Source organism: Amphiura filiformis, chromosome 11 (assembly GCF_039555335.1).
Source record: "Amphiura filiformis chromosome 11, Afil_fr2py, whole genome shotgun sequence".
NCBI classification, from domain to species: Eukaryota; Metazoa; Echinodermata; class Ophiuroidea; order Amphilepidida; family Amphiuridae; genus Amphiura; species Amphiura filiformis.
In genome coordinates, this window is record NC_092638.1 from 9,748,326 (window position 1) to 9,765,961 (window position 17,636).

Sequence of the window (17,636 nt, forward strand, 5' to 3'; positions counted from 1 at the left end):
TTGTGCCCAGCAAAAGGTAATCCGCCCTGCATGCAGCCACTGCATAAGGGACTGTTCACAAACACTTGTAAGGACCTGATGCAAAAGGGGCCCTGGAAATTTTACACCATAATTTTTCTCGTAGAACAAGAGTTTACACTATTTTCTATGGGCCAAAAAGGGGGGGGGGGGGGCAAAAGAAGGGGCCCTGAAAATAATTTAAGGTCTGAAAGGGGGCCCAAGTGTTTAAGTAAGTGTTTTTGAATGGTCCCTAATACTGACAGCTCCATCCTATTGCATCTGCCAGCTCAAAAAGGCAAATTCAAGCTTTGGGAGATTGATAAAATGTTTTCTTGGCAACTTGGTCCACAATATCTGACAGTTATTAAATAATAATGATCTACATGAAACTATGGGAACTTAACTGCTGCATTAAAATAGGTACCGGTTTGCAAGTCAGATTCTGCTTATAATCAACAATTAACTCATTATGATTTTTGGCACTCACACAAATCATATGAACCAGGCTCTACATTTTTTTTCAAATAGAGCCTGGTAGTTAAAGCAGGTTTTGTATTTAATGTGTACAATTGAAATTTAAATGACTCTTAGCTCTTTAAAAATGGCTCCTGGTTCACTAGATAATCACAAGACCAGGAGCTGGGTTTTTTTCAAATGTGTGGCTCCTGGTCCAGATATGCTTATTTTGAGGCTTGGTCAAAACACTGATTTCCAAGGGGGCCCTACATTTACAAAGATACATTGTGAACAAGATGCATTAATACGTAAATCATACAAATATTTTCATTGAAAGTAACAGTAAGAAAGTAACTTCCTATTGGCTGTTTTGTAATTCTTTTAAAGATTATGGTCACATTTTGTTTGGGCCAAGTGTTAAAGAATATTAGCAAATCTAATATTGAAAGTCGCCGATGCAGATGATCTAATCTGCATGCTGTATATTTTTCATGACAGTAAGTTGCCTTGATGTATAATTTGTTCAGGTTTTTTTAAAGCTAATCAATCAACATTCTTGGGAGGATACATGTGAAAACTTAAATTATCCGTCTCATTACGTTGATCTGCATGGCATTGCCAAGACCAACTTGCCTACATGTAGCATTTCTATTTTGTGGTACAGTTCGTGTGGTGGGTGGTAAAGGATTTCGCTCATTTTGTTAGTCTCCAGTTAAGCGACAAATGTTTGTGAACTTTGATGTGGAATTTTGAGAGTGACACTTGCAGAAACATTGCGGTTCATTAACTTTGATGACGTCTTCAATTTTAAGAGAATAACACAAATTTTCTGTGAATCACAGTCTGTTAACTTTGATGAGGCCTGCAATTTTTGAGATTGATGCGAGTTCTTGGATCTTTGTGAAACAGCTATATAGCTCCCTATTTATGTGCAAGTACGTCCTCAGCTCCTGAACACAGCAAACCTATATAAGCCTTGCACATGCACACAGCTACTTCTTCTATTGGTCATAACAGCAACACAGATTGTTTTAGATTGAGCCTGTCTTAATCAACCTCATCAAAGACTATATTTAGTACCATTCAGAACAAACCAAAGTTGAAATGGAACTGGGTAGTAGCCTACACATTCTCTATATAGTATCAGCATTATAATCATCATGACTCTCATTGGCAACATGGCTACAATAGCTGCTTTCCTCAAAGTAACACCTCTGCGACAGAAACCGGGTAATTTATTGATTTTGAACCTCTCATGCGCTGACCTTGGGATAGGCCTGGTTCAAATTTTCCATTTCCCTCAACTTGCCTTGAAAATTTGGCCATATGGCAAGTACGGATGTATGCTGATCAATTTTCTGATTAATCTGTTTATCAGTGCTGGATTGGTAACAACTGTAGCAATAAGCATGGATCGATTTCTGCTACTGTCCAGAGAGTATCCAAAGTATCTGAGGATCCAATCTAGAAAGCGCATAATGTGTATTATCGGTGGGATTTGGCTCTATGGGATTCTACTGGGAACCATCGAAACGCTGTTGTTTGATATGCTGATACCTCCTGGTTTACATGATTACTACGACTTCAGCCAAGATTGCCGCTCACCGCCAAATCATAACATGGTTTTTGCACTTGTGAAGTTCATTGTAGAAATATTTGGTCCACTCCTTGCGATTGAATCATTCAGTATTGCCTTTTTTGTTCAGCTGATACGAAAATTGCGACAACGAATGGTACATCCTAGGAGCAATACCAGTATGGCATCTCAGAATGCGAATCCAAGTTCAAGTAGTTCTGCTGCAGGACCAAGTGGTAGCTCTTCTGTACTAATGGCTCATGGAGCAGCTATACCTAGGCCTGACGCTGATCCCAACAAAGCGCTACAAGAGGGCAGCCATAGTACTTGGTGCTATTGTATTGGTTGTCAACATCTGTACACTGCCATTTGTATTGTATGCTCTCGTTGCCACCTTTTGTCCCCAGTGTAATACTGCATACCATCGTGACCAACTCTCCTATGTGATTTACCTCAACTCCTGCATTAATCCATTTCTGTATGCAGCTACCATGATCAAGATACGTAAGTTTTACAAACGTGTCCTGTGCAAATCACGGTGACTAAATAAAATTTTTTGCAAACAGTTTACAAGATAAACAAGTGAGACTATTAATTGCAAATACAGTTGATTGACATACCGTAGAAACCCGTCTATAAGGAATAGAAGCGACTGTGATGATAGCATACCGTAAAACCCCGTCTACAAGGATATACCTAAGAAACGCCTCAATAAAATTGGTTGCTTGTTGTATTTGGAGTTTGAGCAAATATATACTGGCACTGGGTGGCTATGCATTCCATCTAAGTATGTTGTAACACCAATCAATTGTATTGACATAATAACGACTGTTTCAGTATATCAGGATCGTATAGCTCAATTGATAGAGCGTCAGACTTTGGAACTGAAGACATGCTGAAGAGAGCATGGTCCGGGCACCGGTTCCGCTTTTTTCATTCTCGTTTAATTTTAACTTTTGACATGTTCTTTTTATCTTTCTTCAAATCTACCTTTCTACTTTTAATTTTAGGTGTTTTTTTTTTTTTTTTTTTTTTTGATTTTTAGTTTTTTTTATAGTTTTTTTTAGTAATTTTGTGATTTTATAGTAAAAGCATTTATTCTAATAATAGCATTTATTCTAAATAATAGCGAAACCCACGGTTAGACAGATGTGTTGTAACTACTTGTCTGTCCTCGTCTTTGCAATAAAAACCTATGTTGCACCTTTGTGCCATCCCAATTCTTGAGGAATGGTAGGTAGGGTGCGTTTTTGGCTTAAGCACGATTTTGTTTCTACTTGAAATGAAATTAAAATAAATATTGTTCTGTTGCCACAATTGCAGTTTTTTCAATAAAAAAAATAGATGAGGAATAATAATTATTCCATATTTGAATCTATTGTCCCATCAAGAATAGAGTGTCTTCAAAAACTTCAATCAATTCATTTGACATAGGAAACTATTCTGGTCATTCAATTTTGTTTCGCTTGCACCTGTTATATCACAGGCGTTGGTAGAGAAGGCACACTTCTCTTGTCTTCACCGAAGTAGTGATGTAAACACTAACATGATTAATTACCATAGCTAGCATAGCAATGGACATACACTATTTTTGTTCCACTTGAACCCATACTATAGGCTATTCGCTGTCGATGTGACGTAATTAATCGGATTAACTACCATAGCAATTGATGAATACAATTTCAATATATAGCCCTGCACTTCATCGTTCACGTGGCACCTATGCATTAAACCATAGTTGTCAAAGAAATGCTAATCACTCGCCATGTAAGATTAGTATTTATGAAAAGAGTGGTATTCAATCTATGTTTGGTGACATACGCGGGTGATTAGTGCAATCTGCTTGATGGTAGTTATTGCGATTATTACGTCACCGACAGCTTAATTGTAGTATAGACCACTTGGCATGTGACGTCATTGCCCGGCAGTATGCGCTTGCGCGCATTATGGCAATTTCCATTGTTCGTTGCCCTGCAGTGTGCGTACGCATCGTAGTCTGCTAAGGGCACGTGCATTTTAAATCGCCCGCCACATTTCATATAGTACAGGAAAGCCATTGAACAGTGTAGCAGTGTAGCGGCTCATTCGAGCATATCGATAGACGAGTCCCTCGCCTTTGTTGATAAACAGTGATGTCAAGTGGTCTATAGACGAATCCAACAAGCCACGTGATGGTCAGAATTTATTCGGCCATTATACGCTGGTGAAGTTGCGTAATTAATCGGATTAATTACCATAGCAATAGGTGAAAACAATTTTGAACATATCGCGCTGCGCTACAAGCAGGTTACACTCATCACCTGTACTGTGTATGTCTGCAATCATAGATTGAATACAATACTAGTCTTTTCAAAGATCTTACAGGTGCAGCATGATATGGTTCAATGAAGAGGTACCGCCTGAACGTATCAGTGTATAACGCGGTATATTCAAAAATTGTTTTCACCTATTGCTATGGTAGTTAATCCGATTATTACGTAACTTCGCCAGCGTATTGAAATAAAACAGGAGGATGTGAGTTCATAAGGGCAATGTCGGGATTATAGGTCACAATCGATGTGGAGAGATGAGAGGTCCGACCAACAGCCATACGCTGGCGAAGTTACGTAATTAATCGGATTAATTACCATAGCAATAGGTGAAAACAATTTTGAACATATCGCGCTTCACTACAAGCAGGTTACACTCATCACCTGTGTATGTCTGCAATCATAGATTGAATACAATACTGTTCTTTTCAAAGATAATAATCTTACAGGTGCAAGTGATCAGCCTGATACGGTTCAATGAAGAGGTACCGCGTGAACGTATCAGTGCAGCGCGGTATATTCAAAAATTGTTTTCACCTATTGCTATGGTAGTTAATCCGATTATTACGTAACTTCGCCAGCGTATAGCTTAATGGTTCATGTTCAACTAATTCCAGGGACGGTCTGTGGCTAGTAAGGAATCGTCTTTGACCACATGCGCAGATCTGTCTCGTCAGGAAGATATTTAATATCCCGAATTTATAATAGGCCTATGCCTACCAGTTCCATCGTATAACCGATCTGCTAGAGTATATTTGTTACCATGTTTAATAAATTCGTATTTATCGTATAATAAAATGTAGCCAAATGTAGATTATGTGTCACACGGTTTTCTGCTGAACCACTAGCAGGCTATGTTACCACATCTATGACAATGACAAAGGTGAATTTTGATGATTTTTACGATCGTCCGGATGAGCAAATCACTGAATGGGTCTTTAGTTCCCTCCTCTCCTTATCCTGCCAATATTATATGAATCAAAGAAAAAAAGACAAAGAAAAGAAACAATAAAAGAAAAACAATAGAATAAATTAAACTAAATATGAAAAAAAAAAAATGATCACGAAAGGAGTCTTTAGAAAATGCAAGAAAATATAAATGAAAAGTTTGAACAATATTTTGTTTATAAAAGTTTGTGTGACCGTGATGAGGCTCGAACTCACCATCTTCCGATCTAAAGAACCAAAGTCTTATGCCTTGCCAAGTGAGCTATGCTCGTGAGATCTGAAATAAAGATAAAATAATACATTGTATACCTGCTTGTGTCGGTAAATGATTTGCTCAAATTCCATAATGATATAATATTGTGGAGGGCGCTAGCGTGAAATATGCTATCATCACAGTCGCTTCTATTCCTTATAGACGGGTTTCTACGGAATTTTTATTGAAAAAACTGCAATTGTGGCAACAGAACAATATTTATTTTGATTTCATTTCAAGTAGAAACAAAATCGTGCTTAAGCCAAAAACGCACCCTACCTCAAGAATTGGGATGGCACAAAGGTGCAACATAGGTTTTTATTGCAAAGACGAGGACAGACAAGTAGTTACAACACATCTGTCTAACCGTGGGTTTCGCTATTATTTAGAATAAATGCTTTTACTAGTTTCTATAAAACCACAAAATTACTAAAAAAACTATAAAAAAACTATAAAAAACTATTAAAAAAAAAAAAACGCACCTAAAATTAAAAGTAGAAAGGTAGATTTGAAGAAAGATAAAAGAACATGTCAAAAGTTAAAATTAAACTGACGAGAATGAAAAAACGGAACCGGGGCCCGGACCATGCTCTCTTCAGCATGTCTTCAGTTCCAAAGTCTGTCGCTCTATCAATTGAGCTATACGATCCAGATACGATCCTGATATACGAAACAGTCGTTATTATGTCAATACAATTGATTGGTGTTACAACATACTTAGATGGAATGCATAGCCACCCAGTGCCAGTATATATTTGCTCAAACTCCAAATACAACAAGCAACCAATTTTATTGAGGGCGTTTCTTGGGTATATCCTTGTAGACGGGGTTTTACGGTATATTAAATTGATTGATATCTGTAAACAAGTTAAAATTAAATGACGAAAACACTGAACTTATCATACACTGCGAATGCACAATAAAATTCAAAATACTGATTCAAATTGCTGATGCTAACATTAAATCTACACATTCTGCATGAAACTTGGGAATTTTCCTTGATGAAAACATAATGGCTGAAGTGAAGAAAATATGTCAGTCTGCATACTTTCAAATTCGTTATAAACTCCTCAACAAAAGTTTGGAAAGTTTTTTCAAGCATCTATATCTCCAATTATTTGTGACATATTGTGTTGCATATCACTGGATAGCTACAATACTCCCCTTTACAATGACACCCCATTTGAAACAATAACATTTTTCACGGCTGAGTACACGCCTTGTGAATGTAGTGGGGTCTCAAACAGAATTTGCCAAATTTACCATTATCCTGTGCTCAAACAATGCTAGCCACTAACCTCAATAGCGGGTGGACAACCCACAGGCAGCCACAATAGTCAGGCACCTTCTCCTCATGCTGCTCACCGACCTGGTTACACGTTACTGTGAGATGGAATTCCATCCTTCAACAAGGATTCGTCGCAGGTCATTCAATGTGGTTGCATATCATATGGGCTTCTCTGGCACGCACAGCACGATCAAGCTGGTCCCACAAGTGTTCAATCGGGTTGAGGTCTGGCCCCCCGGGTCTGGCCTGATGGCAGGCCATTTTGACTGTACTCCCATATTCTGTATGTAGTCGTTGACTACCATGGTTATGTGGGGCGAGCGGTGTCATCTTGGAGGAATGCATAAGGTCCCAGATTGTGAAGTTATGGGATGGTCAAGTTAGCAAATTCTTTTTGAGACCCACTACATTCACAAGGCGTGTACTCAGCCGTGAAAAATGTTATTGTTTCAAATGGGGTGTCATTGTAAAGGGGAGTATTGTAGCTATTCATTGATATGCAACACAATATGAATATGTCACAAATAATTTGAGATACAGATGCTTGAAAAAACTTTCCAAACTTTTGTTGAGGAGTTTATTAGCTCAATCAGAAAAATTTTGACACTGCCTCTATTCTTGTTCATGCTCTCATCACCTCCCGACTTGATAATGGAAATGCACTTTTATAATTATGGAATTTCAAACACTCTCCTTGATAAGCTTCAGTGAACCCAAAATGCAGCTGCTTGTGTACTCTCAAATACTCGTAAATTTGATCACATAACCCCTACTCTTATACAGCTTCACTGGTTACCCATTCATCCAAGGATTCAATTCCAAATTCTTCTGCTCACATGGAAATCCCTACATGGACTTGCACCTTCTGTAAACCAATTAACTTTTCTTACTCTGTGTGTGCCAACACAGACTCTGAGATTGCCAGATAAACTTCTTCTTTTAACACAAAAACTTTTTCCTTGTATGGTGATAGAGCGTTTTCTTCATATGCACTAAAACCTTATGGAGCTTATGGACATTCATTGTTGTGTATCACTTGATGTTTTTAAGAATCGTTTAAAAACATTTTTGTTCCAATCTGCATATAATATTTAATGTGTCTTTAAGTTACTTTTCCATATGCTTTAGATTTCACATAATGTTCCAATTCAAAGTACAATTTTGCTAAATATGCTTCTTATCGGTTTCAGGTATGTGTATATTTTCTTGTGTCATTTTTTGTTTCTATTTTGTGTAGCACCTCGGATTAGGCTGCCTAGATAGATGGCGCCCTATAAATGCTTTAGTTGTTAGATGGTGCTTACCAGAATGTTACCATCTGATACGATTATGAAGATTATCATTCATCCAGGTAATAACAACTATGAACTTGAGATTATAATCAGATCTACTGGACTTACATTTTGATGAGTGGCTAACATCATGGGCCTGATGCAGTGGCGTAGATTTCTTTTTGACAATGGGGGGATGGGGTTGGAAAAAATTCTTGAAGTATACTTAATCCAGCACCTTTTGACAACAGAATAAGTTTATGGTACAAATGCTATTTTGAAGCTAAATTGATGACATATGGTGCATGCAAAAGTGGAATAAATGTGCGCGAAAATTTGCACTTTTGGGGCTAAAATGGGCAAATATGTGGTTAATTTGGTCAGAAACCCATATTCAGACCCGGGATTCAGACGATGATTGTTTGGACTATCCCCCCTGGCAAAATATTGGGGGGATTTATCCACCCCAGATCAACGCCTATGGCCTGAAGATGCATCCAAGATAGGATGTGAAATATAGCCACTCATCAAAATGTAAGTCCAGTAGATCTGATTATAATCTCAAGTTCATAGTTACCATCTGATGATAACTTCAGTGAAAACTTTCAATCAGAAAATGGCAGCGGATAACTGAAAATTGCAGCAGAAAAAACTTGTTAAAATGTCGCATTATATACTTGACATAAGGCATGTGAAAACATCACCAAAAAGGTTCCATTTGATTGGGTAGTCATAACTTGAGCACAGTTAATTAAAAAGCAACAAAATGCAGATGAACGGTTAGAGCAAAGCTCTGCAACATGTGATGATCTAACTCAAGACTTTTTGAGATTATCCACATTTTAGGTAATTCGCAAGTGCTCTTTGCATTGGTAGTATTCTCAAATCCTCATCGTGCTTTCGGGCTATCATTTTCTTCGGAAGGGGGGTCCCAAATATACTGGGGGTCATAAATTTTTGGAAAGAAAAATAGGGGGTCATAAAAGTTTTGATGACCAAAATGTAGGGATTCACAAGATGACCACAGATAATGTGTTTATTTTATTCAAAAGACTGATTTCAATACAATTTTAGCCTGTTTAGGGGGTAAGGTGTATCAGTGGTGGGGGGGGGGGTCAAAAAATATTGTTACCGAAATAGCCTGGGTCTCAATTTTATTGACACCGACTTTTGTAAATATGGGACTCCTTTCCGAAGAAAATGTTACATTGTCCCCTTTTAATTTCAAGCCAAACAAATGAGGTAAAACGAAGAAAATGATCATTTCATTCCAGTGCCTATAATGCGTGTATTAGCTTGCCAATCAGAATATTATCATGATTGTTGGCAGAGTGTCATGCAGCTGAGATGTACATGTACAAACAAGACTAGAATGTTTTGAGAAAAAAAAGGAATGGGCTTATAGCAAAAGGTGGGCTTATCATAATACCCACATGTGTTTTATACAGGATTCAAATTTAGAATTCTTAAAGCCATAATGTACGATCTTATAATATGAAATTGGTTAATTTTTTTCAAACCTGATTTTTTGGCATATTTGTAATGTTTACACATGTCCCAACTTGCACCTAAATGGAATCAGCCAAATTTGTTGTGCTTGTAGCTAGGTCAACAGAGCAAAGTTCGACATAATGTCATAATTCAAGAATTATGACATTATGTCCTCCTATAGAACTGTGTGTTAAACGGCCAAAATAACCAGCAGTGTTTCTTTCACTTAACCTTGTTATTTCGGCTCAAAATGGATAATTATTACTAGCATTATTTCAGCATTTTGAGTGAATAATATTAATAACAAATTTGAACTGAGGAAATGGTACATTAAGGCTTTAATGAAAAAAAATTGTAAGGTCTAGTAAGTTGAAAAGACATTCATTTTGTTTCATGGTATCTAAAAAAATTACATGATTATTTTTTTATTACATTTTCAAATAAACATTGAACTTTGTATCTAAGTCATTGAACACCACTGACTTACATTACATCCCCCTCCCCAATTTTAAAGCTTGGTTTTTGGTCTTAACCCTGGAATTATGAAAACTTTTTGGCCTCATAACTGCTAAATATTTGGTCTAAACTATATAAACATATACATATTCAAAATGGCAAAGGCTTGATGACTCCATCTGTGAGGTCAAATTTGGACAAAAATGCTCAGTTTTAGAGAAAATACCCCAAAACTATTTTTCCCACAATTTTTTCAGGCAACGTAACAAAAAATCTTTTCATTAATTTAAAAAACTCAATATAAATATCTAGGACCCATTTAAAAAAAAAATTGACCAACTTTGAGAAATTTTCACCCAAAATGGTTGAAAAATGCTCAATTTTGCCAAAAATTATGAAAAAGCCTAAATTGCAGAAAAAAATTGTAATGCTACGAAATTACATCTGTAAGTGCATTTTAAACAAGAATGTGACTTACTCAGTGAAAACTTAGTGAAATGGAAGTTACTGACTTCTCGCACGATATATGGTCACCTTTTCCCTTTTTCTTTGAAATATGGCGGGGGCATTTATTAGAGGGGGAGCGTTTAATACTGACAATGCAGTATAGGATGGCCTCTTTTATTAAAACTTTTTGGCTCAAGATGTGAATAATAGATAACGCTTCTAATAACAACCTGACCTGGTCGTACTGAAGATTTTCCTTTTTTATTAAATGTCATGGAATACAAAAATTGTTGATGCTACTTCTGTGTGTTATATTAAGGGATCTGGAATGAGCGTTTATGGAGTTTCGACAGTATTTTTTATGGGACATGAGAGCACCACAGACGTATCGAATTGCATTCTGAATACGAATAATGACTTTCTGATATCAAATAATTTTCATTTTTTGAAAATCACGATATAATACAAATTTTATGACAAATTATAAAAATGTAGCTGGGAGGAAAAGCCGACGATCAATTGAAAATTTTGACCTTTTATATTGAAGATATGGATTTTTTTCCCCAAAAGACCTATTTTTTTATGGTGTTTTGGGAAAAAAAATCCATATCTTCAATACGAAAGGTCAAAATTTTCAAATGATCGTCGGCTTTTCATCCCACCTACATACACTTTAAGTATAAATCATCAGATTTATAAAGTTTACTTCAAGTACTGTTAAATATCAAAAATATCAATTTTAATGATTTGCCATAAAATGTGTATTACATTGCGAATTTCAAAAATCAAAATTATTTGATATCAGAAGGACATTCTTCAGTATTCAGAATGCGATTCGATATGTCTGATGTGCTCTAATGTCCCACAATAAATACTGTCCAAACGTCCATACCCCAGCCCTTAAAGGGGTGGGTTTCACCAAGATATTAATAAATGGATGAATAAAGTAGCAACAATACTGCATTGTGAAGACTTTGTGAAAACTTAATTGGCATCAAGATGTTGAGGGTCACCTTGTCCAACAATCAGCTGAATAGCACCAAATATTTTTAGAAAATCTTATTGTCCAGCGCATATTACGTGTTAATACGAAATGTTGATGCTACTTCCGTGTGTTGTATTATATATTTAAGTTTTGGTTTTCACTAAGATATTAATAAATGGATGAATAAAGTAGCAACAATACTGCATTTTGAAGACTTAATTCCGGGGACTTAATTGACAGCCTCTTATTCTTGGAAAGATGTTGAGGGTCACCTCGTCCAACAATCTGCTGAATAGCACCAAATATTTTTAGAATATCTTATTGTCCAGCATTACTTGTTGCAAAGGCTCTCCTCTGTAATCTCACCTATTATAATTATGAGATGCCTTTGATACAAATGTCAACACTCTGAGAACTGCAACTATTGTGATAACAAGATTTGAGGGGCAGTGATATTTGAAAGCCATTGAATATGTATTTTAAAACTTTCAACCAATCAGGGTGCTTGAATTGAACAAGCACTGTACTACAATAGCTAAACAGTGCATGGTGCCTTCAACCAATAGCTGCACAGTAAGCAGTCGCATGAGGATAATTATGTTCAAGATCAAGTTTAGTAAATACTTTTCTGTCTGTGTGTTCAACCAGAGCTGTATGGTATATCTGGGAATATGTAAGACCTATGGGGATGCCACTTGGTGGGAGGAAGGATATGCATCAGCTGTACACCTGATTAGATTTTTCAACCCCCCAAAAATGATATTATTATAAAGTTGATAATTTGCACATCTCTAATTGTCTTATTTGGCACATGATAATTTTCTCTTAATCATGCTGTATATGGGTTAGACCCATAGAGTAATAAAACTTTCAAGTAGCAAAGCCAGAGGTTCTCGAACTGGGTAGGGTGGGTAAGGCCAGGGTGTGGTAATGGTAGGGTGGGATTAGAGATGGACGAGGTGGGATAGGGGTGGGTGGTATGTGGTTGGGTAGGGTAGGGGTGTTTTGTTTTCGCTTTGTTTTTTCCAAAATTTTTGTTGGTTCAACTGAAAAAAGGATCCAGCTTTCTGGTTTGAAAACCGCTTTACATCTGTTACCTAAAGTAATTGTAAAAGCAGGTAAGATTTGTAGTTCAAGAACCGCCTTAAATTCCCCCAGTCAGAACTCTTGCCTCCCAGTAAACACCCAAAATTAACCTAAAACTACGAAAATGTCCACTTTTTGTGGCAATTTTGCGCAAAATTTGTTGATTTTGCCACCCTGAACAGGGGTGCAGCAAGAGCCTCGTGGGCCCATGGACACAAGGGGCAGTGCGGGTCTCTCTTAATCTTAACATATGCTATATCAGTCCTTATTTCATTTTTCGCTTTTGCTCAGGGACTTCATCCACCCTGTCCACCCGCTTGCTACGCCCCTGCCCCTGAATTTCAGTTTGCCCCCATACCACCCCCCGAAAAAATTCCTGGCACCACCACTGACAACAAATAGTTTCAAGGTTGCTTTATTTTACCTGTAAAAGTGAGATTTATTGACAAGTTATGAAACACAAAGGGATGGAAGGTACAGATTGCAAAGTTGCTATTTTTGCTTCTGTCATTGTTTCCTGTATCAGACCCCATTGCTTTCAACACACATCAGGCATACAATAATTGAACCTTTGATGTTTGATTTCAACTGGAATAGCCAAAAGCCTGTTTTGCAACTTTTTGATCTGCAAGTTTCATTCAATTGTTAAAATATTTTGATGTGTGATGTTTGCAAATAGGAGGCAGCATTTCAAGTAATAATTCATAAGACTATTTGAAGGACCAAGGTCCCCAGACTGACACCCACTGAATCAAAACTAGATAGAAAATGATGTAAGTTTTTCTGGTGGAATTACCCTCCCCAGGGCCAGGCAGGGCCGGATTTAGGGCCAAGTGTGCTCAGGCCCAGGGGTCACAATCTTCAGGGGGCGAAATTTTATGCATGTGTGTGTGATTTTCACCAAAGTATAATCTCATATTTGGCCATTTCAGCTTAATGTGCCAATTTTGCATGCTTCACAGGAATTTGTTCCCATTTCAACCATTTTAGCTTCAATATGGCAACATTTTTTGTGTGCTTCATGCGCATTTGTACCATCCTAAGAACCAGGGAGGCTAATCTTGCTGACGTGCCCAGCAAAAGGTAAATCCGACCTTGCATTCAGCCACTGATACTAAATACTGCAGACAACTCTATCCTATTGCATCTGCCAGTTCCAAAAGACAAATTCAAGCTTTGGGAGATTGATCAAAATGTTTTCTCGGCAACTTGGTCCACAATATCTGACAGAAGTGTAAGTGCAATAGCTGCCATGTGTAGATCAGTACAATAAACTGTAAATTGACCAAATGTTCACAGGGAAGCTAATGCACTTACCCACTTCTCTCGCACTGAGCAGTCGATACATGTAAAGCAATAAAATCACAATGGCAAATGTGTTTGTTACACTGTGCAATGCAATCCAATGTTTGTTCATGATTTATTTTGTTTTATACAATTAGATATACAATATATACATTTTGTACATAATATTAGGCATACAAAGTTTTCCTGTACAATCTGATCGATTCACAATAGACCTTTTCAAATCAAGATCAGAAAACCGCAGCATTTATTCAGTAAGCTAGGGGTCAAATTGGTGCATAATGAATCAAGAGGTATCATGTACCCTTTTGAGTGAAAATACAATGTATTTAGCCAAAATCAACATGAGTCATCACAGAGAAATATTTTTCTAAAGGTATTGAGCGAATGGTTGAAGCGGTTGCAGAAGAGAAGCCAAAATATGCAGTGCATCATGGGAAATAAATGTCAACATCCAAAGCCCATGTCACGGTAATACGAATACAACAGGAATATTAAGTCCATTGTGTGTTTAAATGGCAATGATGTTACACATGAAAGCACATTAAAATAGCAATTTACAATTATAGTACCTTATAAATAATATTCCATGGAGCTGTTTTCAACATCATTATTATCACACTTGCGTGAAAATCCAATGATAGCTAGAACGGCGATGTCGACCCTGGAGGTAAAAAATTGGACTGAAAAAGCAACTGCTGGTGGTGCATCGTATTAGGAATCGCGAGAATTAAATACTGACCCAAATTTTGAAATATTGCAATATATTGAGATTTTGGTGATTTTTTAAGGTCATTTGCAAAGAAATAAAACAAAAGGCTCAACCCTACTTAAAAAGGTCCGTCCGCCCGTAGAACAGGGTTTTTTTTGTCGCTTTATGTCAAATTTCACACTCCATAGTCCATAACTATGGGTACCTGAAATGCTTCTTTACAATGTTAATTTAAAACACATGGTGTATCATAATTCACCATTGTCCCAGGTTTACCATTAGCCTAATGAGTATCAAAATGTGATACTTTGAAATGGGCCTGTGTATGACCATAGGGTATAGCAATGTATTCACTTGGTGGCAAGTGCCATCGCATTGTACACTGGGATAGGGTTGATACTGCTCTGGTTACAACCAACTGGAATAGTCAACAATGTCATTGCAGGGTACAAAATACTCTCGATTCGCCAGCGAAGTGTTACGTGTAATCCGATTATCACCATGTCAACTGGATCACGCTTTTGAGTTCTACACCACAATTGAAATGATCGTAACAAAGTCAATAGCATTATACTATCAATTTCAAATGGTGCGTGATCCAGTTACCAGGGAGTTACGTAATCACTTCGCTGGCGAATTGCCAGGGCTATTTTGAAAGATTTGATGAAATGTATAGTACTTGGCACCATAAAAAACGACAGACCAATATAGCAAAAGGCTGTAATGTGACCCGTATCGGCGGCACATAAATTATGTACTAGTCCTTTTTGTACACATTACCCTCAGGCGTTAAATCACCAAGATTAATTATTTTTATAACGTGTGACATTCCTTACATGATATGCTTTATCTAAGCAGTACTATGCACTCTAAATATAACTAAATGGCCTTTACATATTTCACCTGTACAATATATTATACATATATTTACATTCATTAAATAAATATACCATACTTCCTACTATATAAGGGTTTTTACATCATACCTGGGGGTATAATCAAATGCAGTAAACCTTTGATGAGCGCATATTTTAAGTATACATCTGGTATTTACTGCGTTGGACGCACTTGTCTCTGATTGGCTGCTGAGGCAATCTGCTGTTGCCGAATAGAAATTTATGAATGAACTGTGAGCTGTACGCATTGTTAGCTCCGAATTTGCAACATCACGGTCAGTTTGCTGCATTTGATTATAGCATGTCTGCTGAGCATTGTGAGTAATATGCCGACCTCTGGTCCGAAATCGTCAGCCATGAAATTTGTTCCCATAACCCCATAGGGTAAGTGTCAATAATAAAATGTGTAATTTGGGTAATATGGTGCCTCCTGGTCAGAAATTGTCAGCCCTGAAGTTTGTTCCCATAACCCCTATAGGTTAATGTGTAACTTGGCGATGGTCCATTTTTTTGAATTACTAGAATCAGGGTGTGTGTCATCCATAAGAAGAAGAACATGTCTTTTCAATACCAGTGTAAAAATTTGTTTAGGATCACATACCCAAGGATTCTCATAATGTGTGCAACATTGAAAACACAAAATTTGACACCTTCGTGGCAGACAATTTCCCCGTATTACCCACAGTGTTGGAGGGTCATGCTACCCCCTCCCTACATCATACCCTAATACTACACAGATGTAAATACCTTGCATCATCACTGGGTAGGAAAATCCTATGTGCGTAAATTTAACCTTTGAAATAGAAACTTATTCAAAAGTGGGGAGCAAGTGGTCAAAATAAAAATCGCTATGTTGACTTTACATTCAAATTAATTTGAACCAAGGCATATATTTTATCTCTATATTGAATAGACTTTGCTGAAGCCAAAATCACATTGTGTCACATGCATTGGGCTAGTCCAGATGAAATCCATACACCCCTTAAGGTCCGTTCATACTACCACCGCATTTGCGATGCGTTGCTTTGCGATGCCGATGTATCGATTACTTTTGCCGCAACTCAACGCAACTCATCGCATTTCCAAGTTAAAATGTATTTAACTTTATTGCGATATGGCCCATTTCACGGTTAGGCGCCACTTTTGGTGAAAAAAACTTGAAATTTTCAAAATGGATTAAATTTCATTTAATTGGGGTTTTCTTTTCCACATAAGACCAGATTTTCATAAAAATATCATTTCCCAGCTTAAATCTCTACTTCTTGAAGAAAATTATAATTTATTATCTCATGTTATGTAATTTTTAACAAATTTGATAAATATTGAGTAGTGAATATTTATACTTTTACTGTCCAATACATATATAATAGATATTTAAAATAAACAAGTATGTCATAGGCTCTCTTCGGACCAAATTTGGGCAAATTTTGTTGTGTAATGACAAATTTATGGCCACTTACATGTAATTTTTGTGGTAAAAAAGGGAAATTGACATGAAAAGGTTTACTCAACAATTTTAATAATCAATGAATGACTCTGATATTTCACAGCTTTGATGGTCATAATATGGGTAATGTTCACAAATAATGTCAGCCAGTTTGAAAGCACAGGTCAAATTCAAGATTCTTATGTTTGTGCAATTTTGGATGTGACAGATGTCAATGTGAACGGAAACCACACATTGTAAAGCAGAGTATGTTTCAGAAAATAATGATTCAAAGAGTTTTCACACACTCAGTAAATTAAATGGGATATATTGAAACATATTAACCTGTGTTAGTGTTCATTTTAAAACATTGTTTACAATTTATAGAGGTGGATGTGACATTTTTAATTGTGAACAGAATATTTCATTATTATAAACAGTTTGCTTGTCAAAATATAAGCTTTAAAGCACTTCTAACATATATTTTGATAGATTCTATTGAATTGAGCAATGCTAAAATGTTTTTCCTGACCCTTTATATTTTTGCCAAGCAAAATGTTTATAATACTGAAATATTCCGTTCACAATTGAAAATGTCACATCCGCTTCTGTAAATTGTATACAAAACTGTCCCCTAAAAGACAACAACAAAGCCATGAAATAATCATATGTGACATGTATGAAATAATAAACCTATTTTAGAAAGTCAAATATCATGTTGTTTAAGTATT

At 36.7% G+C, this 17,636-nt stretch overlaps 1 protein-coding gene across 1 annotated transcript; it reads left to right on the forward strand.

Moving 5' to 3' along the window:
- Positions 1-1,616: 1,616 nt before the first annotated feature.
- Positions 1,617-2,444, forward strand: LOC140163459 (melanopsin-like). Its single transcript, XM_072186774.1, has one exon. The coding sequence runs from the start codon at positions 1,617-1,619 to the stop codon at positions 2,442-2,444; it is 828 nt and encodes a 275-aa protein (XP_072042875.1).
- The last annotated feature ends 15,192 nt before the right edge of the window (positions 2,445-17,636 follow it).